The sequence below is a fragment of the Astatotilapia calliptera genome, chromosome 12 (genome assembly GCF_900246225.1).
Source record: "Astatotilapia calliptera chromosome 12, fAstCal1.2, whole genome shotgun sequence".
Classification (NCBI taxonomy): Eukaryota; Metazoa; Chordata; class Actinopteri; order Cichliformes; family Cichlidae; genus Astatotilapia; species Astatotilapia calliptera.
In genome coordinates, this window is record NC_039313.1 from 26,468,216 (window position 1) to 26,495,486 (window position 27,271).

At 39.9% G+C, this 27,271-nt stretch overlaps 1 protein-coding gene across 5 annotated transcripts in view; it reads right to left on the reverse strand.

The window, feature by feature from the left end:
• Window positions 1–18,221, reverse strand: part of fgfr1a (fibroblast growth factor receptor 1a) — a 29,233-nt gene extending 11,012 nt beyond the window's left edge. For 4 of the 5 annotated variants that reach the window (XM_026186513.1, XM_026186511.1, XM_026186512.1 and 1 more), the window contains exons 1-7: window positions 17,893–18,221; window positions 17,567–17,780; window positions 13,578–13,758; window positions 3,885–4,127; window positions 3,236–3,325; window positions 2,515–2,687; window positions 613–736 (exon numbers count right to left, since the gene is read on the reverse strand). In XM_026186513.1, the coding sequence (XP_026042298.1) occupies window positions 613–736; window positions 2,515–2,687; window positions 3,236–3,325; window positions 3,885–4,127; window positions 13,578–13,731 (784 nt within the window). In that variant the 5' untranslated portion in view covers window positions 13,732–13,758; window positions 17,567–17,780; window positions 17,893–18,221. The remainder of the gene's footprint in view (window positions 1–612; window positions 737–2,514; window positions 2,688–3,235; window positions 3,326–3,884; window positions 4,128–13,577; window positions 13,759–17,566; window positions 17,781–17,892) is intronic. The other variant, XM_026186510.1, reaches the window with a different exon arrangement.
• Window positions 18,222–27,271: the final 9,050 nt, after the last annotated feature.

The following is a 27,271-nucleotide window of genomic DNA, read 5'->3' on the forward strand; positions in this document are numbered from 1 at the left end:
AACTTGCAGGCCAAGAACCTGGCAGGATATCAGCTGTGGAGGATTTCCTTACCGAGACATCCATGGGGGACTTTGAAAGCACTTGTGACAGTGCTTTCTCCACACTGTAGAACAATCTTAATGTTCATCAGGCTCAGATGCCTGAGGCTAGGAAAAGCCCAGGGGACACCAGTGGTGGAGGAAGTGGAACCATGATTTATAAAGCCCAATGGTGCAAGAGCGAGTCAAAGAGTAGGCCCTAGAGGAGTAATCACTTCTCTCTTCTACTTGTACCCATCACTTCTGCCACAAGTAATGCCTGTTTTAGACTTCTGCAGGGAATATTTGTAGACCCTGCTGCCATTCATGAGTCCTATGATTTTTTTTATTTTTTTTTTTTATATTGAGACAACAATTGTTAAGTTTGCATGATCTCCTTGTGCCTGGTGGTTTGACGGACTGGGCAACGAGTCCAGGGAACACCCAATGTCAAGTGGAATACGGTCCAGATAAGTAGTTAGAAAACTAAGTGCTCACCAACTTGAGATTCACAAATGTTCAACAGGTGACTAAAACAACAATTGCAGTTTTACTGGAAAGTTACATACAATTAACAATTTCTACGAATCTTACCGACTACATCTAGCTGATAGGTGTGATTAATGCTGCCATACTTGTTTTCCACCACACAGGTATAGTTTCCCTTGTCAGAGGGCACTACAGATTCCATGATGATGGTCCACATATGGTCACGGACCTAAAAGTGATTTAGAGAAAAAAAAGAAGTTAGTTTAATGTCTATAAAATAGCACTTGATGGCTAAAATGTAAATCTGAAGGAAGTAGTAACTTTATGAGTCAGTAACTGAAACATTAGATCTGGGTGGCGATTCTTTAATTTGCAGTAAATGCTTGATTTAGTTTCAGCCCACCATAAAATACCTTAAAATAATGTGATATCCCACAATTTCTAAGATGTGACTTCAAAACTCAAATATTCAATAAAATGTTATTACAAATGAGGCAACAGAGATGTTGATCAGGAAAACATTCATCTGAATCCCCATCTGTTCTCTCCCAATATGAATGATCATAAATCACTTTTTTTTTTTTTTTCATTTTAAAGCAATAGCTAATAATGAGGTGTGATGTGATGATAATAAGATAACACTACACCCTCTTCCTGTGACAAAGTTTTAATGCAGCAGATCTTTGTCCTACCCAACAGCTGCCATTGGAAATGGTTGTGTGTATATTTTTTGCCCCAACATGTCTTATTAGCGCCAAATGATGTCTGGCTCCTTTTTTTCCTTAGACGTGTTATAATTTTTCCCTACATAAATCTGCCAAGACCGGCAGTGTGTGATTAGCCAACAAACCTCTAAGGCAATGGCAACATCAAACATGCATGTATACAGACTGTTTCCCCTATTTAGCAAAAAAAAAAAAAAAAAAAAAAAAAAAAAAAAAAGTGGTGAGGGAGTCCAGCTGCCTGCTGCCAGATGTGTTGTGCTTGGGTTCATACACATGTGGTCTACATTATTTCCTCCCTCCTGCACGTCGCCATGCAGACGATATGAACAATAGAAGCCCGACCATAAAATTAAGAAGTGTGGGAGATATGGTAGACGTCCCCAATCGCAGATGCAGACCTTTGCACCTTGACTGAAAAGGAAGAAAGGAGGGGGGGGGGAAACAAAAAAAACCCCCCAAAACACACAAAAAAAACCCCAGCATGGCAGTCCTATGGTTAAATGTGCTGCTTGGCTAGGTGGGGGACTTGGGGTGGGGCTGACCATGGCAGCAGGCAGCTGAGAGGAAACTCCTAAATGTGCCCCAGCTGGAGAGGGAGATGTGCAAGGGAAGCACAAGACAAGGCTGGACTAGCCCACACCTTGATGGGAAGAGCAGATGTAGGACAGGAGGAGGGCTGTTTCTTAGTGTCTGAACATGCACACATTCCACACCTGTGAGGGAAACTGCCACTGAATGCAGTTATTCACAGAGAATCCAACACTGTAATCTAAAAAGGAACTGTAATCCCATAAAATTACAATTTACCATGAAAATATTTAAAATGAAATCATATCAGGCAAGACATGTAATTAAATAATACCATAGTTTGTAATTAAAACTATTTTCAGTGATGTTTTATAAGAAGAACTTTTTTTTTGCCAGTCTGAGATCATGATACCCAGAATTAGGACAGGCAATGTTTTCCTATATCCTAACGGGTGTCTAGGATTCCCCACCAAGTATTGCTATGACAAAAAGTTCCTATTGTAGCATAAGGTTTCATCCTGTATTGTTTCTCGGGTCAAGATATGAAAACCTGTCTCTCCTTTTTACTAGCAGAAAAAGCTTAAGTACAAGGGACAGGGTGGTGATCTAATGTGAAGATGATATCACTGGAAAAAAAAAATTAAAGAAACCTCCATTTGTATTGAGTGAGTATGCAGAAATTAAGAAATATTAAGGACTGTGTAGAGCAGTATCGACATGAAATAGCTATTCACCAAATTCTTTAATTACTAACCTTGAACCCTCCAATACGATGGTCCCTTTTGAACTCCTTCCCATTCTTGTACCATTTCAAAGTTGGAGTTGGGTTGCCACTGGCCTGGCATTTAAACTTTACAGTTTTGCTGGCTGGAACAGCATGAAGCTTCTTTTCCATTTTTTCTGGATGAGCCCATTGTGGAGCCATTGCTAAGACAAAAAAGGAGGAGAAAAAAGTTAGCAGGAATTGTATTATTTGAAAAATTATCTAAAAATAGTCTTGATACTCTTAATCCTAAATGATTTTTCTTGCCTCTGTTACACCACAATGTGCAAATTGCATTGGGAGATAAAGCTCTTGGAGACAAGAGTACAAAATAAGGTCAGCATGCTTGTCACGCTTCGAGGCTGCTGCATTCTTTGTGGGCAGAGCAAGCAGCAGCAGCAAAAAAATGAAGCCAGAGTGTCTTAATTACTCTATAGACAAATTGGAGGACATCTGAGGTTAACCAAGATTAGTCACCAGAGACTATTTTTTGTGTAAAAGCTGTCACTGAGGTAGTAAAAACCCTCTGATTCAGAGTGAAATCATTTGCCCAGATGTGACCCACACACATGGCGGTACGATAATTGAATTTTAAAGCTCTCAAATCACTGACCATTTCAGGTGATTACTCATACGCTTGTGACTTTATGTAGCTAATGCTGCTGCAACAAATGGTCACTGCTGATTCACCTAAAGAGCTCAGCACACTTACGCATCAGCTTTTGACTGCCCAGCAGTTTGTTTTCCTCCGATGAGGACTCTTCACCATCGTCATCGTCCTCAGATGAAGCCGAGATATGAACTATTAAACAGGAAGTAATTTAAGAACAACTCAATTTATTCTTAATCACAACACTTCAGCAGCAATTAAACATTTAAAACATTTTTCAAAAATGTCACATTTATGAATTAACAGACCGAGGGAATGATGGGTACAGTTTACACTAAACAAAGCATATGCCAAGTAGCATCAGTAAGTGGTACAACACTTCACTTTGTTATAAAATCAGTTCTTTCTTGTGATTTGATTGTAATTTTAATATATAGTATTAATATCATACATTGTAAAAGCATGTGAAAGTGCCATATGCCGAATAAACACCAGGGGTTCCTAATGAAGACATAAGTCACACATCATCTGCTAGTCATAGCAAATGAAACCTGGCTTTGTTGCTCTGTGACTCAACACTACATGTTACACTGTAGTAAAATGTAACAGCACAAAACTCTTGAAACAAAATATTGCAAAAACAGATTAATTGCTTGCTGGTCATTTAGCTGTTGTGACATAGCCACCAAAGTACTATCATACCAAGGGGGCATTTATTCCATCGTTCTGCACAGAACAATGGTAACCTTACCTGTCACGTTGAAGTAGATGCTGTGGTTGCCAAAGGTGGTGCATATGTACAGGCCGGAGTCAGTAAGCTCCACAGACTCGATCTCCAGCTGGCCATTGCGGATACGTGTATGTTCTCCATCCACTACAGCCACATGGTCTTTGGTCCAGTTGACAGCATGGAGGTAGTCCTTGGCAGAGCAACTGAGATCGAGACGATCCCCAATGGAAAGGGTGTACAGCTCGGCTTGCGTTTCCACAGATACTACAGAGGAATGAAGGAAGTTCTACTTAGCAGCTATACAACACTGTGACTTTATGCTTTCAGTCATTCAATCATACAGATTCATGAACAGAGGGGAAAAGAGGGAAAAAACAAATAAAACTGTCACCTGAAACCCCCAAAACCAATCAAAAACAATGGTTTATTTCGATTGGGGAGAAAAAAAAAAAAAAAAAAAAAAAAAAAAAAAAAAAAAAGGACCATCTCTGTACTGTAAACTTCAGAAATACAACCAGTTGATTTTCTTCCATCATAGCATCTCCGCAACTGCTCTCCCAAATTAAATTGCATCCCAGTCAAGGCCCTATCTTGAGGCAGGCAAGGAGCTACTTGGGAAGAGGAAGGTGAAATTCAATTAGAGGAATGAAGGGAGGGGAGGTGTCATGAAGCAAGGCACCTGAGCCCCCCTGTTCTAAATGACTACATAGTACACAAGGAGGAGGGAGGTAACCCAATTATGCTGACATGTTGTCCATCATGTGGTGTTGTCCGTCTAGTTATAGCGGTAAAGCTCGTCACTGACCAACGTACTTTAGAATCACACTTCCTGGCCAAAAGGTACACTAGCAAAATTATCTAAGTGAAATGGTTAACTTTATTATTTGAGCCTCTCACATCCACAGAGTCAGTGTCAGTAAATACCAGTTTTTCAAAGCCTAAAATGATATCTTACCATCTTTCTTTATGTGAAACAAATTAAAATCATTAAGTTATTTAAATACTTTTAAATTCATGTAAATTGACTAATCGAACAACTGACCAATCACTGCATCTCTAATTAGCATCTCCTTCCATCTAAGGAAGAATAAAAGCTTAAACAACAGTAATCATGCTTGTCCTGCTTCTCCATTTTCTACATAGTCCCTTCCGCATTATGACAGAAACTGAATTATCCCAGAGTGGTGAAAGACCCCCGCCTCAAGACGTGATTATTCTACACCTCTCAATGCACACTGTTTTATAAACACTACCTACTGATCAAAACAGGAAGCACGTCTACACAAAATAACCTCAGGACAACATCAGCTAACCTGACTAATCCCTCCCAGCATAACAAAAGACTCCAAACAATAAAGGGGAAGAGGGAACAGAGAGAGCAGGCTAGTGAGCATGTGCACAGGAGCGAGCAAGAGAGGGCCTGCAATGGCAGGTTCTAGTGCCAGTTGCTATGGTGACCCCACTTGGGCCTAGTTAAGGTATTTCCTGGATCACATATGTCTGACAGGCTCTTAATCCCAGCAGGAAAAGGGGCCAGGGGGTAGGATCAACTTTCTCCTCAAAAACAAAACTGAAGTGGGGAAAGCAGAGGAGAAATTTAGATTACGTCCACATTAAGCTCGTGCTAAATCTGAAAATGCTGTTTTCATGTGAGAACTATTAGCTTTCACATTAGTCGCATTTCCCCTACAGTAACGATGTAGCTGCTTCAGCCAGTTTCCACTGCATTGTGGGATCTAGACTCTCACAGTGACATAAGTGCAGCTTTGACCATAATCCGATTGAGCAAACAAAAAACGATGCAAGTTAATGTAAGTGTAGATCTCAGAGAGCAAAACGCTAGTAGAGAGAACAAAGATAGTTTCTGCTTATTTGGTCATATGTGGCAAATTACTGTGATGTCATTTATGAAAGTAGCAGTGAGATGAATATTTGATCTTTTTTTAATGTACTGCTTGTCCCTGATTTAGAGGAATTATGCCTCTTTTCCACTGGTACCTACTCGGTTCAGCTTGACTCAACTTTTAGCATTTTCTATTAGGGGTAGTTCCTGGTATCAGTTACTTATCAAGTACCTGCTCGGCCGAGGTTCCAAGCTAGCTGAGATCATCTGAAAATTTAACGCCAGACTTTATGCCACCAACTGGCTAGTCAATGGTGGCACGCACTCAACGAGTCATGTGAACGACCCCAAAGTAGCTAACTTTTTCTTCTTCATAAACTGCCTAGTTTAGAAAATGACCTTTAACCCTCTTTACACCATAACTAGTTTGTGTACACAGTATATTTTAACAAAGACATTTAGCAATAAATCAGGAATAAAAATATGTTAACCAGCATTCATCTATTGAGGATAGGCTGTCAGATCACCATTTAGCTCATAATGCTGGGTGTAAGGCGTCCACAACTACTTATTCTGAAGGAGACTGTAAAACTTTGTGAAAGGAGACAAATCAATGAAATAAAGCTCACTCAAAAATGACAGAAACACTAAGGAGACTTGAGGATTTCCAGAACTTTTCCGCTGGCAAGTGTTGCATAATATTAGCTAAACAACATCTGGTTATAAACCATCTTGTTTTCAGCCATCTATACACAAGAAAGTCACATGTCTAACTTACTGAAAACTCAGCAACTGCAACATTGGAAAGAAGCACGTTTATGCACGTTTTCATGTGCTGGAGCCCTGCCTTAAGTGATTTGAGGTTGATCTGTAGAGACTCCTCTCTATAGTGACAAAACTGAACATGGACAAATAGCACTCCTTATCTTAAACTGCATCATAGCAAGTATGTATTAGGGCACAGCTAACATAATCATTTCATAATTGGGAGGTTGCCTGATAAAAACCAACACAAATATGTGTGCAGCTACGCTTTACCACTGTCATTATCTAATGCCTGTCTGAGACCCAACATCACACAGTGCATTACTCTGCCAAGAGTCCACTGCACCTATGTTAAGTGTGCTCCTCTGCTTTTCAACCACAGTCCTGTTTTTTACAAACAAATTTGATCACATTTTTCTGAAAAAGTATAAAGCCAGATTACAGACCAGAAACATGACATGTTAGGACACTACAGTACTGATGCAATACAGATTTTATAATCCAGGTTATTGGCACCAGCTGTTTACCTTCTATAAATCTAAAATGGCGAGAGAAAAAGAAAAGCATCTCTAGATGCCGTGTCCCAGTCAGTTTAAATGAACGTTATGTGTATGCTCGTGCACCAAGAAACAGGCAGAAAGTTGTCTTTGATGTTTGAAAAATATTCAGTGTTGTAAACAGACAGATTTTGATGTTTAGGTTGCATAAAAGATTAAAGCTGAGGAAACTGTTTGATATGGACACAGTGATAGTGACCAGCTATAGCTTTGCACATGGACACAATGTTTCTGCACAGTGACGTTTCTGTCCCTGCCCTCCAAACGGAGATGCCACTGATAAGACTGTCAACATCCCAGTTGTTAATGTGACTGCAGACATCGTAAAACACCCATAAAGCTGTAAAATTTACTCGTTTTATTGTAGGGCACGGTCAGGACAGTGTGTGCTTCTTTGCCAACCATCTCAAAACTAATCATGTAAACGCGTTTTTAGCAAACGAACCCAATCGTTTTCTAAAAATAAAGTCAGAGCCAACATTATTTTCCTGTGTAAATGCCTTGCTGCCACATAGCTGAACTTCTATCACAAAATATTGTTTCAATTCTTCATGCAGAGGTAAGTACCTCTGGATTTGCAGATGTTTCATCTCAGTTAATCTGCCTGCAACTATGATTGGATTAAAAAGGATCAAGCGCCATAGTTTCAGAAAGCAACCCACCTGGAAAAGACATCCATGGGTTCTTTTACCCAACTGGAAAAATTGACTGACATCATTTAAAATCAGCCTAATTACACAAATTATGAAAGGAATTCTGGTCAAGAAGAACATAGTGAGAGGCGTTTAAACAAGGGGCGGAAAGCTCACTAGCCCGAACATGCAAAACTAACTAAAAGGGGCGAGTTGGCGCCAGTCTGTGGAACTTTCTCTGACTACAACATAGGAAGCAATATGCCGCGTGAATGACTTCTGGGATTTCCTGCTCTCACTGAAGTGATGGTTGAATGCAGGAAAGTCAGACTAGTTGAGGTTCTGCAGTGGCAGACAGAAATGGCTATGCAAGTTTCCTTTGCTGATTTGACCACACCAGAGCGAAAGGGTGGGTGATGTAGAGAGGGAACTGATAAGAGACAATAGTAGCTCTAGCAGGAAGCAAAAGAATAGGACAATGCCCATTAGCAAGCTCCCAAAGAGTGAGTGTCCTTCCTTAAAGCACTCCAGTGGAGGACCTCTTCATTCTTAAATGAACCATTGGCAATCAGCATGGATTGACGGTGGGGGGCTACAAGGGTTACTGTGTGCAAAGCAAAGTTGGTGCAGTGTCATTCAAATTAGTTCAGCTACATTTAGCCTCATATTGTCTTTAAAGGAGAAAAACACAAAAACCCAAGATCTCAAAAGAACCTAGCTATGTTCTGTGTTTTACTATTGGTGTTGAAAGATTTTGCGGGGCTTTCCATAGCTCTAAAAGGGGCCTTTTGGGGGGTGACCATGCAAAACAAGTGAGCATGATTAGTCCATGTACAGTAAACGCAAGGAGGCTGTGTTCCCCCATTTGTAGGAGTATTACTTTTCTCCTATATCACAGTTCTGTCTTTTATCAGTGGTTTGGATTTAACCATTTTCCTTTAAAAAAAGAAGAAAAAAGAAAAAAAAGAAAACAACTCAGCCCTGGTTTCATAACTTTTCTCTCCCCCCCCATTGGAGAGATCTATTCATTTTCCTTTCATGCTTGACTGATTAACTAGACTACACAAGTTCTACATGATAAAACAGGATTGGGGGTACATGCAGGCAAAAGAGACTAAAAGACTGACATTGTTGTTTTAGCATCTAATCCAAAACCATTATCACCAAACATCAGCAAAGAAGTCAAATGTTTTAGCTCAGAAAGAAAACTACAATTAAGAGATTGCCTTTGAAACCGCAGGGAAATTCCAGCACTGCCTCACGTTGGATTATAAAAGACTCCACAGGCGCCAACTTCACAGTTCAGGCCTTGAGAAAATAATGCAGCTTATCAAGTATATCATATCTTGTGGCTAAAATATAGTAGCTGTGGATGAGAGGGGGAACTTACTGCTAGAAGTCAAAAAATTTTTATTTGTGTCAGTGTTTTATATGCTCAGTACTTGCTTGATAAACTGCTGGAGAGGATATGACTGGCTTATTTTATATTCTCAACGAATAATTTGTGTCAGAAAATGGGGGTGGCTGAAGCCTTTTTGGGGGAAGCAAAAATTCCTCTTGGTAGGAAAAACAAAACCAAACAAAAAACACTATGAATTTACTCAGGTCAAAAGCAATCTCACAGAATCACTGCTTTCCTCAGACATTACCCTACAGAGGTAATGTCTGACATTAAGCTCAGACATTGTTTAACCTGCCAGCTCCCCAGTGTGTGTGATGTCCATCTATAGCACAGCTGACAATCTGAAAAATTCACTGCTAGTGAGTGGACAGCCACTGCGCGTGCTACACAGTCAGTACCCTCTCCTAAACTATAATTCTAGTATTTCCAGTAGATGTCTTGATGCATGCTTAATCCAGGCAAGTATTCCCAAAATTACTGTCTGGACGTAGCATTTTCAGTGGGAGAAACGTTTCGTCACTCATCCACTGAAAATGCTACGTCCAGATGAAAAGAATCAACTTTTAGGGTTTCCAGTAGATGCTGCATGTGAACTTAACTGCCCTGGCATTTTCCCCAACTTCATGTAATAAGAAAGCTCAAGTTTTTTAAATCCCAACTGGGAGAGAGAAAAACAAAACCCAAACAAGCAGATCAAGATACAATACTGAATAGAAAAATTATTTATTACACTTCAGTCAAGTATTGAAGGCCACAAACATTTCTTATGTGAGGTTTATTAGGGTAAGTTGGACTGGGCTATTTAACAGTTACCATCTTTACATAGAAATAAGATCATGCTTTTATCCATTTTTCTCATTTTACATTGAAATTCCAGTTACCAAATCCAACTGTATAAAACAAACTGAGTGGTGCCAATTTTAAGTCCAGTTATTTAGTTACATAGTTATAGGGCTGCTCGATTATGGCAAAAATGATAATCACGATTATTTTCACTGAAATTGAGATCTCGATTGTTTGACGATATTTATTTAACCCTTTAAGACGTACCATAGAACCAAGTCCGCCAGAGCTTATATTATTTTTTTTTACATGTTGTAGTGCCATTTGTGGGAGCATTTCAAGTTGCTATACAACTGTTATAGCCCATATTTTAATAATATGTATGCATTAAGTCCATAGTAACTACATTAATTGCAAAAAAGTGCAATAAACTACAAAACAATTGAAAATCGTTTTTGTTTTTTTAACATATATTTCTACTTGGAGAAATTTAAGAGGTTTATCCCTCAAAACTTTAAATACAAAAAAGTTGCAAAAAATAGTTTACAACAACAGGAAATTTATTTTGAGTGTCTTCATAGTTTTATTTTGGAGGAGATACACCAATTTTTATATACACTGCAGGAAAAACAAAAAAAAACAATCATATGATGCAAATTTGCAAAGAAAACAGCAGGTGCATCAAAATAAACTATTTCCAGCAGTGCAATTCGAGTTCTAAGCATCCCAGCAACTATTCAGAAAAGTCAAACATGACCAGTATAGGTTTTTAAGGCCTACAAGTAAAAAACTACATTTCCGTGAAAATGAGTCACTTCCGGTTTCGGCCAGCAAATTGCAGACGTGATAGTTCGCGCTGATGTCTGTTTCACTGTGGGAAGTGCTACAAACAGCTGATCGGATCGGCAAAGCGTGTTTCTGGAATATTATGTTTTTGTTCCTGCAAGCACTTTTTATGCAATATTTGCAAAGCTTTATGTGGAAGGAAACCGTGGCCGAGGACAAGCTGATGGCATAAGATGTAAGTACAACTCCTCCGGTTTCATATGCAAAACAAATTATTGCGCTAGCTTACACGGTTCAGGTTCTACAGGGATTTAAAAATAGTTACACAAAACGGAGCGTGCTGCTCTGACCGGCTTTAAAGGGTTAACAATGACTTTAAAAAATTATATAAAATAGTGTGCAACACCACTGAAGTTTTTTTTTACCTCTCTTTTCAGCCAACGGCAGTCACTCTCCTCTCCAAATAACTTCTGATTAGCTTTCCGAGCTTCCCTCGGGTCCTCTTAATCAGCGGTCTCCAACCTTTTTTGCGCCACGGACCGGTTTATGCCCGACAATATTTTCACGGACCGGCCTTTAAGGTGTCGCGGATAAATGAGGGAGGGGCTAATAATCGGCTCAGTCATTTCTAATGATCGTTGAAAGCCCAGATCGTAATCGTGATTAAAATTCGATTAATTGAGCAGCCCTACATAGTTATTTTCCCCGGTAAATCACACCATTCTAAATTTATCTGCATTACACACAGCAGTGCTCTATGGAAGAAAGCTGAATGAAGGTATACTTTTAGTCAGAACATTTTGTAAATGTTAGTACAGGTTTAATTTTTTCCAAACACAGCTTTATTGATGTTAGTTGTAATTGGCAAGTTTCTAAACCAACCTAAATTGGTTAATGACACATGGATGGCAAAGCCTGGCAGGATTAGTGTATGCTAGTGGCTGTTGTGCTGTTTAAATCCAGCATTTGACCATGCTACTATTGTCTATATGAGCAAGAGGCATGTACATGAACAACCACGTGATCTTTTTGAGGCTTCTTAGTATGGAGCCAGATCATTTCTGAAACAGTACAAGTGCTCTTTATTTAACAAACAAAATATACACATTCAACTGAAAATGGTGCCAAGTGTGGAAGTAGCCTTAAACTTCCTGTGTGAACAGCAGTCTCAACAGAATACCTAAAAAGTCTGATATGAATGCAAAGCGACTTCACACGAAAACTGGTCTTTAGTCTTACTCTAGCGTCAGCAGAGCTTTGCTCCTCTGGGCTTTCATTTCTGTCTGAAAAGAGTCTTACTCAAGACTGTGGCAGCTCTGGTTTATAAAAGCTAAAGAGTCAGTGCTTTTCTACTCTGACAGACAGCACAAGATGGAGTCAAACAAATCCACAGAGAAAGACATAACTTCCAGACAGTGAACTGTCAGAAAGAGAGCAATTAAACAAACATAAGATCCAAATGATTTTAAAGATGGTGTAAAAACATAAACAAAACAGTAAAAGTTGCTTCAAGTGCTCAAAATGAAGGAAAGTTTAAGTCCTTCACATGACCTCCTGAGAAATTCAAGGAACTTAGTTTGTTCAGGGAATACTCTATTCTTATGTGAACAACACCCAGCAAAACACAATAAGACAAACAATGGAGCATACATTTAAAAAAACAAAACAAAACAAAACAAAAAAAAAAAAAAACAGAACATTACCATATAACTATTTTGTTTCTCCACCCCAGACAAAAGGAATGCAACCAAATGCCTCTGCTGTGATTGTTCGTCGACAGCTGAAGCCATCCCTAACCCAGCAGGGAAACGGGGAGGGGGGGGGGGGGGGGGGCAAACCCAAGCAAAAGTCAGTGGGTGAGCAAGAGGAGAAGCAATGCGGTGCATAGATAGTACCTGGCCATTTGGTGATCAAGAATGGGTGGAGTGTAAATGAAAGACAAACCCCCCACACCCTGGTGGAAATTTATGGCTCACCTTGGAAGAAAAACATGCTCCCCAAAAGCCCATCCTTAAGGGTTTCATGTAGCATAGCATCTTTTTTCAAAAACAGGCTAATTTATAGTTCCCTGGCAGTTAACTCCTCTTTCAGTGACAACAAATACCTTTTCATTACAAAGGAGGACTGCTAGGTAGTAGAGCTGCCCTTGGAATACAGATGGAAGTCATTTAGTCCTCACTGTCCCATTGCTAGCTTAAACATAGAAACACCAGGTTTATTTTAGGGCTTAAAACCCCAAAGAGACCCTTGTGCGTAATTACTTCCATTATAATGCTAGGCTTTATCATATTCTTTTGCTGCTCTCTACTTCCGACTTCAGAGTGTAAACATCCAAACCCATTTACCCACAAGTCGAGGCAGCTATTACACCGCTGGACTGTGTCCAAGAAACACATTTTTAAGGATTTGATTTCAGTGCCTCTTTCCCCTTTTCAGAACAGAGCTTGTGTAACCGCAAGACTGGGCTAAATTCTTCACAGAAAGTCTCATGGTAATAGTTTCCAGTTTAGATTGTTTTTGTGTGTGCCATTTTAAGTGTGGTGTGTAAGATTTTTTTTTGTGAATCCACTTCTAAAAACATTGAAGGAACTGGTTTGAATAGGCAGAAAAAGGCATTAGTAATAAATTAGTAAGAAACAGTTGTATTACACATGACGCAGTAGAGAGCGATTAAACAACTCAAACTCAGGCAAACGGGGGTGGTGAGGGAGCACTGACGCTGTAAAGGACAGGCTTCACAAAAGTCTGGAGTGTGTTAGGATTACATTCCTGTACAAAGAACAAAGCTTTGGCTTATCAATGAACTGCTTCTCAAGCCAAGAGTCAGGAAAAGTCACACTTAATAAGTTTATAAAGTTCAAACAGTTACACAATCTTTAATAATACTACACCCAGAACTTCAGAAAACCCAAGACTAACTAGCTTTAATTTAGTAAGGCATCTTACCTTCATCAGTGCTGGCAGGCCGGCACTGGGTCCTTAAAACTTGAGCAAATAAAGCCAGAAACAGAAGTATACTTGGCCTCATCAGCATCCTGCTGAGGGAGCTACGACTGTTGGCTTTTGTGCGACTGGAACTCCATTCAGGTGTTTGGGACATCAGCAGCAGTGCATCCACAGTCCACAGCTTAAAAAAATAAAATTAATAATAATTAAATACATATATAAATTTATGACATTATCAAGCTTTAACTCTTCACAAGTTTGTTCTCAGTAATAATATTTATTTATTTTAAATGTATCAAAATCAGTTCATTGTCCAAGATATTTCAGTGTAAAACAATTCAGGAAGCTAAACTGAACTAGCAAAACCTGATGTGAGAACAGCAAAATAAACTAACACATTAAATGTTTGTTGACAAGGAATTTCCATGACCACAAAGAAAAAAAAAAAAAAGTAGAGAATATTCTGTATGTTTAAGAGGTTTGAGGTAGATAATTCAGTATTTAGGCCTGCTTGCAGAAAACCATGATAAGAAACTGCAGTGCTCCAGACTCCCACTGATAACTTAAATGTTGGATGTGTCATGCTCAGTTCACAGGAATGTAATGCCTTTGATGTTTTCAATTCGAAGTAGCAATTTAAGTCTTGAAATCTTAAAGATTGTCATTGCACCCCGACAACACCATAGCAAGGTTTGTCATTTTAGGTGCTTGTATTGTACCCCCTTTATGCACATCTGCTTAAATCATTGCCTCTGCAGCATCTGGCCACACAGATTAACACTTGCTCATAATCTGCTTCACAGAATTTGTTAAAGACAAAAGGGAGAAGAAAAAAAAAAGATCCAACATACTACAGCCTGTTATGTGACACCCTTATTGAGAAAGACTGTCAGGCCATCATTTCCAGAGAGGGAAACAGAAGATCTATCACCCAACAGTTGGTTTTATTTCCCAAACCCGGAATGACACCCGCTACAGCAATTTGCTCGCATAACCTGCTAATAAGTGTCAAAGACAAGACTTGGATGACAGACTTTGCCAACTTTAAAAACCAATCGTTCTGTAAAAACACAAAGAGATGAAAAAAGAGAAAAAGAAGCTTGGTTAATATTTTCACAAAGTCCAGCACAGAAGCAGCTGTGATTTTCTTTAAGGGGTAATCACTTGTATGAGTGTTCCCTGACTGAAGCAGTCATTGTGTTCTCCTAAAACCAATTCAATTTCACTTTCCAAGAATGGCCTAGTGTTCCAGCAGCTGAGCTGGGTCAGGGGGGGTCCAAGAGGGATAAAGAAGCTTGGTCATCTCTACTCCAAGCTGTGAGTCAGTGTTTGGGATGCCTCCAAGAAAATGCTTCTGCTGCCGGACAGAAGGAACCGCAACAAGCAGCCGACCATGTTCCCCAGCCCCCTCGTCACTACGACAATATTTGGAAGGAGGAGGAAATCGCTTTTTCAAAGTGTGACAGGACACTTTGTCATAGTCCGCGCCCTTGGGAGCACTAGTCAGACATGCACTGTCTTACTACGCACACCGAAGGCATGCTGGTCTTGAACTTGCGATTTGAGACTGAACCACACACTGGCAGCCTGACAATAATGACTCAAAGTCACCATTTTCAGTTTATTACTCAATAGGAAAATATGCCACCTCATTTTTTTTTCCTCCTTTGAAAAATTTCATCCATCAATTTTGTGCTTTTTCAATTCATCTGGTACTATATTTTATAAATAGCACAAATAAACTTTGTATCTGGTATGTGAATATTTTAAAAGAGCTAGTTACATATTAGAGTGCACACTAGAATGAAAAACATGACATTTGTCTACAAAGAAAAAAAAAGAAAAAAGCAGCCCATGTCATTTACATTTGAAAATGAAGAAATTATCATTTCCAGGTAAAAATAAAGTTGATTTGAACACATTGAGTGTATTCATGTCAATTATTCCCCCATTTAATAAATAAAAATGAAGAACTCCGTCTTAATGATGGCACAATGGGCTAAATGAAGAAAACACCTATCAAATAACTAACTCTCAAACACTAAAGTCCTGTACTGTCGCAACTAAAACTCGCCTAATAGTTGGGGTGGATGAAAGTGTATAAACATCTTTTTAAAATCTTACATCAAGATTGAAATGCAAATCTCCACTCTTTGGTAGTAGCAGCATTTAACTGACACGCAAAGACCAGTACTTGTCTAATAATTTGGTTTTACATAGGTCCTTTTAATTCAATAACCAGTTTTTATACCTTTTGAGGCCAAAATTCAAAAGGAGTGCAGAAAGACATTTAGCTTGTAAACAAGGACTGCTTGGGAAATAAATACAGCCAGAGAACTGGCATTACAGAAAAGGCACATATCCAAATGTTTGTTCACCAACTGATTTATCCACTCTTAAAAGATAAAAGCATTTCCCTGAACACTGGCAGCGCAGAGAGAACTTACACTAAACAAATTAAAAACACACACGAGACAGCTTTTCTCATTATATTAAGACAAAGGTTTCAGGCAAACCTAAAAACATGACCCACACCATAATTACATTTCACTGTCCATCCATGCAGAAAATTCCTCAGCTCCCAAATTCTGTAGCCCCCCTTCCAGTTTAGTGTGCACTTCCAGTCAGCAGCAGGCCAGTCTGCACATGGTCGCAAATTCAGGGGAAGACGAGCATCAGACCATTACCCTAAAGCTACCGTTTTCACAAAAACACAGACTGCCTTTTTTTTGCTGTTGTTGTTGTCGTCGTCGTCATCGTCATTTTCTGTGCAGCCATGCAATCTGACTCACAGGTTCTCCACCATGGCGAGAGATCAGGTGTCACGAGATTACAGTCAAAAGTAAAGACCATTTGAATCTGACACTGCCATTTGGTTAACACTTTAACCCAAACTGCTTCTCAGGGCTGCTCAGTATGTGTGACTGTTTATCTTCTCTGCCACCCCCTCCACATACACACATTTTAAGAAACAAAACTCCTAACCATGGCAGCATGAGTACAACAGATTCCACACAAGATTTGAGCAAGTCACTGTTTAAAAAAAATGTTTCAAGGTAAACACTGCAATCCCTCAACCAAATTTATTTATGGCAAATACAAACATACAGCTCAGGTGACAATAATTCTGCCAGGGAGAGCAGCAGCCTAGTAAATTAAAGGGCTCTGGGAAAAAAAAAAAAAAAAAAAAAACTTTTCCACCCTGGTGAAGTCCCTGTGGACTAAACCATCCATCTTCTCCCTCTGCTTTTATAACATTTCGAGCACCACGCTGCATCTAATTGGCCCCTTCAGATCCAGCCTTCATGACAGAAAAAGTAATGACGGGCAAAACCTTAAAATTTAAAAAAATGAAATAAAACAATAAAAAGTAATCAAACAACATTTCTAAATAAGTCACACCTTTTTTCAATAAAGGAAAGAAACAAACAAATGTTGGAGATTACACTGAAGTGTTATGATGTATCCGCTAAACCAAACTCGACGCGTTAAATAGGAATAATAGCATCACATGTAGTTTGAGCATTTGCTGTTGTTGTTTTTTTAAGGGTTCTCCTTGATGTAGTTAGAATTTATCCAAGAAACTTATCTAATGTGATTAAAGGCGCCTGCTGTGGCTGTAGACAGAAACCCAAACCAGTTTTAGCAGGCCTCTAGGCAACGTTTTGGCTCTTTTAACGCTTGTACTCTCACATTTTAAAGCATGGTTGGAGATTTTGTGGGTGTCGCACCCCATGAAAACCAAAGAGAAACATGCCTACAAAAAACAAAACACAAAACACTAAATTATTGCCCAAAGACCATTTACTCAAGTGTAACATGTGGTTAAATGTCTGCTTGCCCAGTTCTTTAATTAACTTCCACTCAGGGTCCTCCAATAACGTTAAAACAGCGCAATAGCAAACAACAGCTAAGCCCCCTTTTAGCACGTAAACAAGTAGTAAAATGAAGCTAAATCAAGGAGTGAAGGAATAAAACGACCAGCTCACCTTACTGGCGGGGAGCCGTGAAACAGCCAGCCTCGGTGAGATAAGGAAGACTCATGAGCTGAGATTGGATGGAGGAAAACCTCCCCGAAAACTGTTTATCCAGACTTATCCCACTAACGAAGCTCGACGTTTAGCTAACAGGTTTGCGCATATTTTGCGCCCTTCTTCTTCTTTTAAACAAACTTTCCGACAGAAGAAGGGGAAAAAAGTTCAACTAAAAAAAAGAAGAAAGAGAGAGAGAAAGATAATCAATTGAGCGGAAAAACTTCTTAAATGGTGTTAAATTGTGACGTTTTAACTTCTAACGTCTTTTCTCCCTTTCTTACCTGGGTAAACACGTCCGAAGAAACTACGAGAGCGCAGGCTATGCAGCAGTTTCCAGCAGTCCCTTTATCCCAAAAGGCTTCGCTTGCGATGAAATTCAGTCTCCCCACTTCAGAAAACTGTCCTAAAGTTGTTCAACTCGCTCTAACACAATATCCGAACACGAAATATCCTCCAGTCTTATACATATATTTATTTTTATACAAAAGAACGGCGCTTAAATCAATCCTAGAAAGTATTTCGACCGTTCCCGGCGGAGAGGTACGGCTAAACAACGAGAGTCCGAGCAGTTCCACACCTCCCCCCTTAAATCAGAGAATATGCGTATCCTCCGGAACATTGTCAAAACTGCACACAGTACACTAAGAACTTCCGGTCTGCTGTTGAGAAACTAAAAGCCCAAAGCGGCAACGTTTCACATAAAGTAGATGCGGTTGCTTGGTACTGGTATCAAAAAGATGTGCTGGGTACATTTACTGGACTACACTAAACAGGGATCGTTATTACTGCTGGTTATTACCCAGGAAGGTCGACTAAGACCCCCTTTGAGACCTCTTAGAAATGATAAAAAGAGGAGTTGGGAGCGGGGTGCTAGTGCAGCAACAGCGGGGAGCAAACGTCACGTTGTTATGTTCAGGGCAGGTACTATGCATAGCTTTGACTACGCTTATACCTAGACTTTTAGCTGAGCTTCAATGCATGTGGGGGGGGGGGGGGGGGCGCACCTTGTCTTCACCTGGAAAAATTGTGGATTTTATTGAATCATTCACTTTTTTCACATGACATGTTCAGCTTATATTCTCTACATATCTTCGTTCAACGTTTATGCTAGGTTTCTGCGCATTAAAAAGCCTCCCAAAAACGTCATTCAACTTTAATTTTGAAAGTCAAATAGACGGAATTCCGGTAGTTACTTTTCATCTTGATGCAGGACAATTAGGTCTGGTCGATTCCCGGCTCTCGCTGCCTTCCACAGCAGCACCAACTCTCATACTGCGCTCTTTGCATTGCACAGCTGGAGACAAGACACAAGCGATACACCGTCTACAGTACTTCTGTGTTGCAGTTTAAGTACCTCAATTGATTAAATAAAATAAAGAGGTAATTCCAACAATATAATAATACATGACAAACATTAAATATTATTAGAAATATGTATGAAAAACGCCCGGTTGACAGCCACGAGAGACTTTGCATTGATTGTACACTGACTGTACTTTAGCACTACGCTTCCCATGTGACATTAACAGTGTAAAAGGCTGAGCACTTGGTGTACACCTTAAAATTAAATGTACTTGAAAAGCATAACAAAATCTGTGGTGACACCACACCAGCACAAGTTGTATTGTAGAGGTGGAATGGGAAAGGTTACTCGGTTTTTCGCTGGCTGAATGTGGGCTTTAGCATGAGCTCTTGAACAGAGAACTTGCAGGATTTCACACAACAAGCATGAATACTAATTCAGCAAGAGAAAACAAGCACTTTCATCAACTTCCTGTTCGGGGAAACTATAAAATAGCTTTATTGTGCTGGGATCATATGCTTTGGCAGAATTTCAAAGAGCATCAGAATTTCAAATGTGTCTGCTAACTCAGCACAAACGCAAAGTTTGTTCTCCCCGATCAAACACATAGTTCATATCCAAAGAGCTCATGTGGTCTTTGATTTCACATCACAATTGACAAATGATTGACGACTAAAGCTGCTGAGACACATGAAGCCCAGCTTCGTAGCTAGATTAAAGAATGGGATGACAAAGAAACAGATTTGTGTTTCAACATGTGCTAGCCTCTTACATGCAATGTTATTCTTGTTTCAGTTTAAGGGCATTTTAAAAAGAAATTAATGACTTTATAATTAATCTTTTCTTTGAGACCTAAGATCTGTTTTTCAATTTCAGTGCTAAAAAACAAACAAAAAAAACCCCACCTCATACAAAGGCTCTGTACTTCTGCTTCTCTGCTATTTTACTACCTATGCTCTGGAGTTAAAGCAAACATTATCTTATAGCCGTTGGACTGATTGTAACACTGAGGAGGATCTTGGCATGGTTTTAAAGGATGTAGGCTTTCTTTCTTGAGTCTGTTATTACAGTTCAAATTTTAGGTGAAGGACAGAAGGTGCAAGAAGAGATCACAACTACAGACATGTAAAGTGAATCAGATAGACTACAGCAGCAAAATAGCGCACCAGGTGGAAACTGAGGCTACAGTTCATACAGGCTCACCACAATGAGGCAACAAAAGATTGGAAAACATTTCCAGGTCTGATGAATCTCTATTTCTGCTGCAACATTTGGATGGTAGGGTCAGAATTAAGTGCAAATAAGATGTGTACCCATCTTCTGCTTCCAGCAACACTATGTCACAAAGCTTTGATTATCTCAAACCTGTGTCTTAAACATGAAAATGAGTTCAGTGTACTCAAATGGCCTCCACAGTCACCAGATCTCAATCCAATATCCAGACAGTACACCTCATTGTTGGTGTTAACCCAATGTTTGTCACTTGTGAAAAGATTAGTTTGAAATGTTCCGTTTTCATGAACTGTCTTTTGATGTCACACATCACAGTCTGTGTGGAGGATCGCAGGAGCTTTAATCCACATGTGCAACATTTGAATGCAGCCTGTCTCCATAACAAACTGGGTTGAGTTTGATAAGTGGCATCAATCAGGGGACTGGAGGCCATTTAGCAGACTTAATGTGTTTGGAATAATCAAAACAATCAGTAATCAAATATTTTCACACCTTGGTAATTTATACAAAGGAAAAACGAGATCTTTAGGAGTGTACCTGCTAGGTTGTAGCTATATGGGCATCAGAGTTGTTTCCATCTTCTCATGAAAGCAACTGTTCCTTTAAGTAACAGTGACTGACTTTAATATCAAAAGAGACACAGCAGCTTCATATTACCAGCAGACACTCTTACTTTTATTATTTCTAAACTTTTTTAAAATTCTTTTGACAAATGCACTTTGAGCTCAAATTAGCTTCCGACTTCAAAGAGATCTGCTAACTATAAAACAGATGGAGCGTAAGTCTGACGACTGCATTACATACCAGAGAAACACCGAGCATGTTTATGAGAGTAACTAATAGTGAGAGTTAGACATGCACGTGCTGCCATCAGACCACATCTTAGGATTTCAGCATCAAAACACGAGCCAGAAGATCTTTGATGCAACAGCAGTCTGGAAGCAGATAGTTTATAGGCATTGGTTTTTGTGTCGCTGATAAAGAATTCCCCTGAGATGTACACAAGGCTGTGAGTGATTTAAAGAAAAATAAGTTTAACATGGGACAGGACGGCCTCGGCAGAATTCATAGCATATGGTGAGCATTTATGCATTTGGTTGCTTTTATTCTTTTCCACTCACTAGAGGAGAGGAGTTGAAAATGCCGAGCCCAGGGTGAGCTGAGGTGGTTTGGAGGAGACAAAAATGGAAATAGAACTAGAAACTAATAAAAGATGGTGTTTGATTGTTTACAGCACTGTAGGAGAGGCTTTCTGTCTATATACCTCCCTGCACCACATAAAAGAATGAAAGCAGAACTCTTACGTGGGGCTGATTTGAAAGAAGCCTCGTTAATCATTAACGAGTCTCAGTGTTGTGTACATGCCACAGTAGCCCAATAAATATAGGCGAGCTCACCATCCAGATTAAACACACACATGCCATAAAATGACGACATATCCTTTATGATGGGTTTTTTATTTTTTTATTAAGATTTACACATCTCAGTTTTTTTTAATCTATGAGGAAATTCTCACAAGCTGTTCACAAAGGAGGAGATAATGTAAATTAGTTATTATCTGAGGTAGGGCCAGGACTGTGTGTGTTTTGAAGTCAGTTGATCCTAGATGCAGCTGACAAAAGCTCAGACCAAACACAGTTTGTTCCGAGATGAGGTGGGGCATTTCTGATCACTCCTCAATTCTTTTCAGCGTAAGGAAATGTTCCGGACACTGTTAAAGCCGGGAATACCCTATGCAAAAGCAAACTGAAGGCAGGCTAAGCCGCACATCAGCATGTGGACAAACACAGAGTCATGCAATCCTCCGAGTGAATAATATCAGTGCTTTGCATGATGATTTGCCTAGCAGCTTCTTCATCGCCCCCAAAGTGGGGCTTTATTGTCCTCGCTTTTTGTGTTTGCATTCCATTGTTACCGGGCGAGTACAAATATCCTCCTTTATGCACAAAAACCTCAGCCGGGCCTTCCACTACAGCGCCTTGTGTCCAGCCCTCATCCATCCGTCAGCATTGCCCCTGTTCTACACAGGGCCCCCCAAGCTCATACTCACCACCCCCAGCCAGCTCTTTGACATAATGCTGTTGTGGCTTTCCGGGCCTTTATGTTGGCTGTTGTCTGAGGCAGATTGAAGACCCTTTGTGTGTGTCAGCCCCTGTCCTGAGTGGCCAGGAGGAACCTGCTGGGCTGCGAGCAGAGAGACAGGAATGCACATATGAATAGGTTAGTGTGTGGAGGGCACCTGCTGACAGAGGAACGGCGTGCCTCTGTGAGTCTTAGTTCATCAGCGTAACCATCTTGTTCAATTACACGTGCAGCTCGGTGTTGCGTTCCCTGGTCATTCACACTGAAAGGAAGTGTTGTCACCACCACTGGGACTCCTTTTTTTGCTGTTTGGTATTGTAGAGAGGCTTAATAAATGATGTGCCAGTTCCATTGCTTTAGCTGTGACTGATGATCCCCACTAAACACAACCATTTGCCTCTGCTCTTCTGTTCTGAACTGATTTACATAAAAATAGGGTTTACAAGGAACTTAATTAAAATAATAATGTAAACTTGAAAACTGAAAGGTTAATCCACAACATATGTGGGAAACTGTAGCTCTATTGTAGAGTTAACCTTGTCATTTTTTTCAGATCTCATTATAATTTTAATTAAGTCCTCTAAGGGCTTCTATAATTAGCAATGCTGCTTAATTATGAATAAAGTTCCTCATTTGAAAGGATAGTAAACATAATTTCCATGGAAATTTACTTAAAGAAATTATAATAATTTTTTTAAGTGATTTTGAGTGTGCTATGGCTGCTGGTGCCAGACAGGTTGGGCTGAGTATTTCAGAAACTGCTGATTTACCAGGATTTTTACACTCAACTATCTCTAGGGTTTACATAGAATGGTCCAAAACAGAAAATATCCCGTGAGTGGCAGTTCCCAAGATGAAACTGCCTTGCTGATGCCAGAAGTCAAAGGAGCAGAGTGCTTTGAGCTGATAGGAAAACAACAGTAAATCAATCAACCACTCATTGCAACCAAGGTATGCAGAAGAGCATCTCTGAGCAACACAATGAACCAAGAAGGAGATAATCAACAGCATCAGAAGGCCATGCCATATGCCATTCCACTGTGACACAAACCAATTATTTCAACTACAGCAATGTCTTAAAACACATAGATAACCACTAGTTTCCTGCTTCTAAATTCAGGTAAAATTGAGGTTGTTGTACTTGCCCCTAAAAACGTTAGAAACATGGTTTCTAACCAGTGGAGGGCATTACCTTGGCCTCCTGTAACACCGTGAGGAATATTGGAGTCATTTTGGATCAGGATTTATTTTACAGTGTACATATTATACAACTATGTCTTATTGCATTGACTCAGTATCTCTAAAATAAGAAACATTCTGTCTCAAAGTGATATTGAAAAACTACATTATGCATTTATTACTTCTAGGCTGGACTACTACAATTCGTTATTACCAGGATGTCTTAAAAACTCCCTGAAAAGCCTTCAGTTGACCCAAAATGCTGCAACGAGAGTACTGACAGGGACTTGACACAGAGAGCATTTTTCTCCTGTATTTGCTTCTCTTCATTGGCTCCCTGGTAAATCCATAATCAATTTTAAAATCTTTCTTTTCACATTCAAGGTCTTGAATAATCAGGCCTTGTCTTATGTTAAAGACCTCATCGTACCATATCACCCCATAAGAGCACTTTGCTCTATGACTGCATGCTTACTCGTTCTTCCTAAGATATTTAAAAGTAGAATGGGAGGCAGCCTTCAACTTTCAGGCCCCTCTTCTGTGCCCAGTTTGGATTTCGGAGACAGACACCCTCTATTTTTAAGATTAGGCTTAAAACTTAAATAGTTTAATGAGCTTTGAAACTCTGTCTCTTTTTTGACAGTGTTCCTTCTGTCCCGTCTCCCTCACCTCACCTCCAACTGGTCTCAGCAGATGACTTACACCATAAGTCTGGTTCTGCCAGAAGTCTCTTCCTGTTAAAAAGGAGTTTTTCCTTCCCACTGTTGCCAAATGCTTACTCAAAGCTTTACAATATAAAGCACCTTGAAGTGACTGTCGTTGTGATTTGGCACTATAAAAATAAAACTGAACATAACTGAAAAAAAATAATGGAAAATAGACCTCCACTGAGCCAACAGCAAGCGAACATGTGCAAATGAAGAACATGCTGGAAAGGGAAAAAAATCATATACCGCATATTCACAGAGCTCATTTGTAGATTTGGCAGGTGATATACTACAATATGGTTTCCCAAAACAGTCTGCTATGATAGAACCTTGATATATGATCCAACAAGCTTCATTAATTGTCCTCTGACTCATATGGAAACAGCTTAAGGGTTGTTTCACTGGCCATGCTTTTGAGAAGATTACATCTCCATAATCAATAAAAAGAAATTTAACCATCCATCCCAGAGTCAAAAGAAAAAACATCCGGGAATAAAAAAGAAGAAAAAAAATCAGACAATAACACAAAAATCACAGTTCACTGCACACAATTACTCAAGGAAGTTTTGACATTGTCCAGATGTGAGAGCTCCATTTTAGTCCAAAACACTGCTAACATGTCCTATGTTAAAATGACTATCTGATCTATGATGTGGTTGAAAAAACCTGGCCTGCAGATAGAAATAAAAAGCTAGCAAGCATGTGTCACATGGTGATCACCTGATAACCCTGACATTTCCCATGGTCACTGAGCTGACTGCCTGGAAGAGCTAAGCTGCAGCCTCTGGACTCATGGATCTGATCACCCGCTGACCTGGAAAGTGAAAGCGTAGGATCTGCAACATCACATCAACCAGCAGACAACATGCTTCTTTGAAGTGGGAGTGGACCTAAATTGGATTATGCAGCATCTCAGAGGAACAGCTCCCATATATTTGATTACACACGCCCCCTGAACCAACATCCACACGCCTACCTCCGCGACACACAACAGATAACATGGAGCTGTCTTCCATGCCAGACTCTGGTACTGCACCTCCTAATGTGTGCCCATCTGCCAGCCATTTACCTGATTGCTTTGGGATAGCTCAGACAGGTCCGGCTCTGCCAGGGCAGCTGCGAGGCAAGAGAATAGCATTATTTTTGTTCAGCTGAACACAGGAAAGATAAGGACTAGATGACCTTTTTTATCTGTGAAAACAGAAATCTAAATAAAAACATTAAAAATAATATTTATATAACCACTGAAACCACTACTTTTTACAGCTTTAACATTATTCTCAATCTGTAGAAAAATACACAGAGGAGTATTTGCTCTCAATACTTAGACTAAAAAGTTCCCAACACCAACTTTAAATCCTTCACACAGACCACCTTCTATTTCTGAGGAAAATAACATCCAGTCCTGGTTTAACTTGGGCTCATTATGGTGGAAGTGGGTTCCAGGGCCAGGAAGTTTCATTGCTTTCCAAATAAATCTCGCTAAACAGAGCTGCAGTCCAAATTCCTCATCTTGTGGAGTCCTTCCCAAGTCCTCACACTATGCGAAGCCTCTCAGAAAACAGCCGTTAAAATCATGCTGCATTCTTCCTTTGCTTTAACATAAAAAATCTGAGAAAAATGAAGCAGCACAGATGCTTCAAAGAGATTTTTAAAGTGTGTGGCAAAAAATGGGTCTTTCTTGACCAAGCATTTGATTTTCACTCATGCAGGCCAGATTTTTTCTCACATAAACAACTCTCAAACTCAAACCAGGTCATGAAAAATTAAAGACCAAGGCCCTTAAGGTTTCCTCCAGTTTTATCAAGTGACACAGAGGGTTTTCATTAGCTCACTCACTGCTACCAAATCTGCATCACCATCAACTCTGATTGTGTTCCATACAGCCTGGCAGGGGAGCAATCACAGGGTGCTGTGGGTGGGTCCGACAGTCTGTGTGCCAGTCAAAATTACTGGTTCAACTCAAAGAGCAGAATGTGCTTTTTTCCCCTCCATAATGCCATTCAGACAAGAAAGAAAAAAGGGGGGAAAAAAGGCGAGCCAACCACCCTGCTATTATAGACATGTGGCAATCAAAGCGGGTTATCCCAGATACAGTTCCTCAGCTGTGTGCAAGGAGGAACTTGTCACTGAGCATAAACAGCTCTCTTGGCTTAGCTCTCGGAGTTAAAATACCCCCAATCCTACCCCATCTACCCCTCAACACCCTATCTCCCTGTGCTGTGTGGCGTCAGCTGCAATCAGCTCCAGATGTGGCCTGGCACCCCTCCAGTCACGGCATGGATGTGGTTTGAAGGTAGTTTGGAAACACCACCCACCAGCGGACCCAATGAAAGTTCCTCAGACTGCAGAGAGAGGTTTCTGTCATGGGTTTGTATCTGTGCAGACCGCACTAATACCCACACATCTGTAGGAGGCTGAGAGGAAAATGTATCTCTCCTATGTGCATGTGTTACTTATTGTACATGCTTTGAATATGTAAGTATGTGAGATAATGGTCACACAAGTATTTCCATCTGTTTCAGTATAAGGAAATACTTCCATAGGTTTTTCACCTCCGGGCCTCCTTCAGTCATGTGACCTGTGTCTGATTACTTAAAAATGAACAAGTAATCTCAGTACAAAACAAACAAAAACAGCTAATAATTGCTATTTTTTTGTTAAAAGTTACATGCTAAAAATCAGCAGACCGTTAAGAATGTGAGACACTCATATGGTTTAACTTAATTCTGAAATCCTGAGACTCACAACTAACAACATCTCGGTGCAGAAAAGTGTTAATGCTTTGCACCAGAAGCAGAAGGTTCCACAAGCTTCCTCAAATACAGTCGTAAAACTAGTAAAGTAGAAACAACGAACATCCCACTGTGGCTCAGGAGGTCAAGTCGGCCAATTGGTTCTGTGGTTCGAGTCCCAGCACCTCCAGCTCATGTGTTAAATTATCCCTGGAAACATACCGAAACCCAAATTGCCATCCATTGTGAGCCTTATAGTTAGAAAGCACTTAAATACACAGAATAAAGTGCTGTAGGAATGGGTGAATGTGGCTTGTTGTGAACAACACTCTGAAGGCACAGTTTGGGTAAAAAAAGTGTGACATACGTACCAGTCCATTTACCCTTTTTAAGCTGGCCCATGTTTTGTTTTTTAAATGAC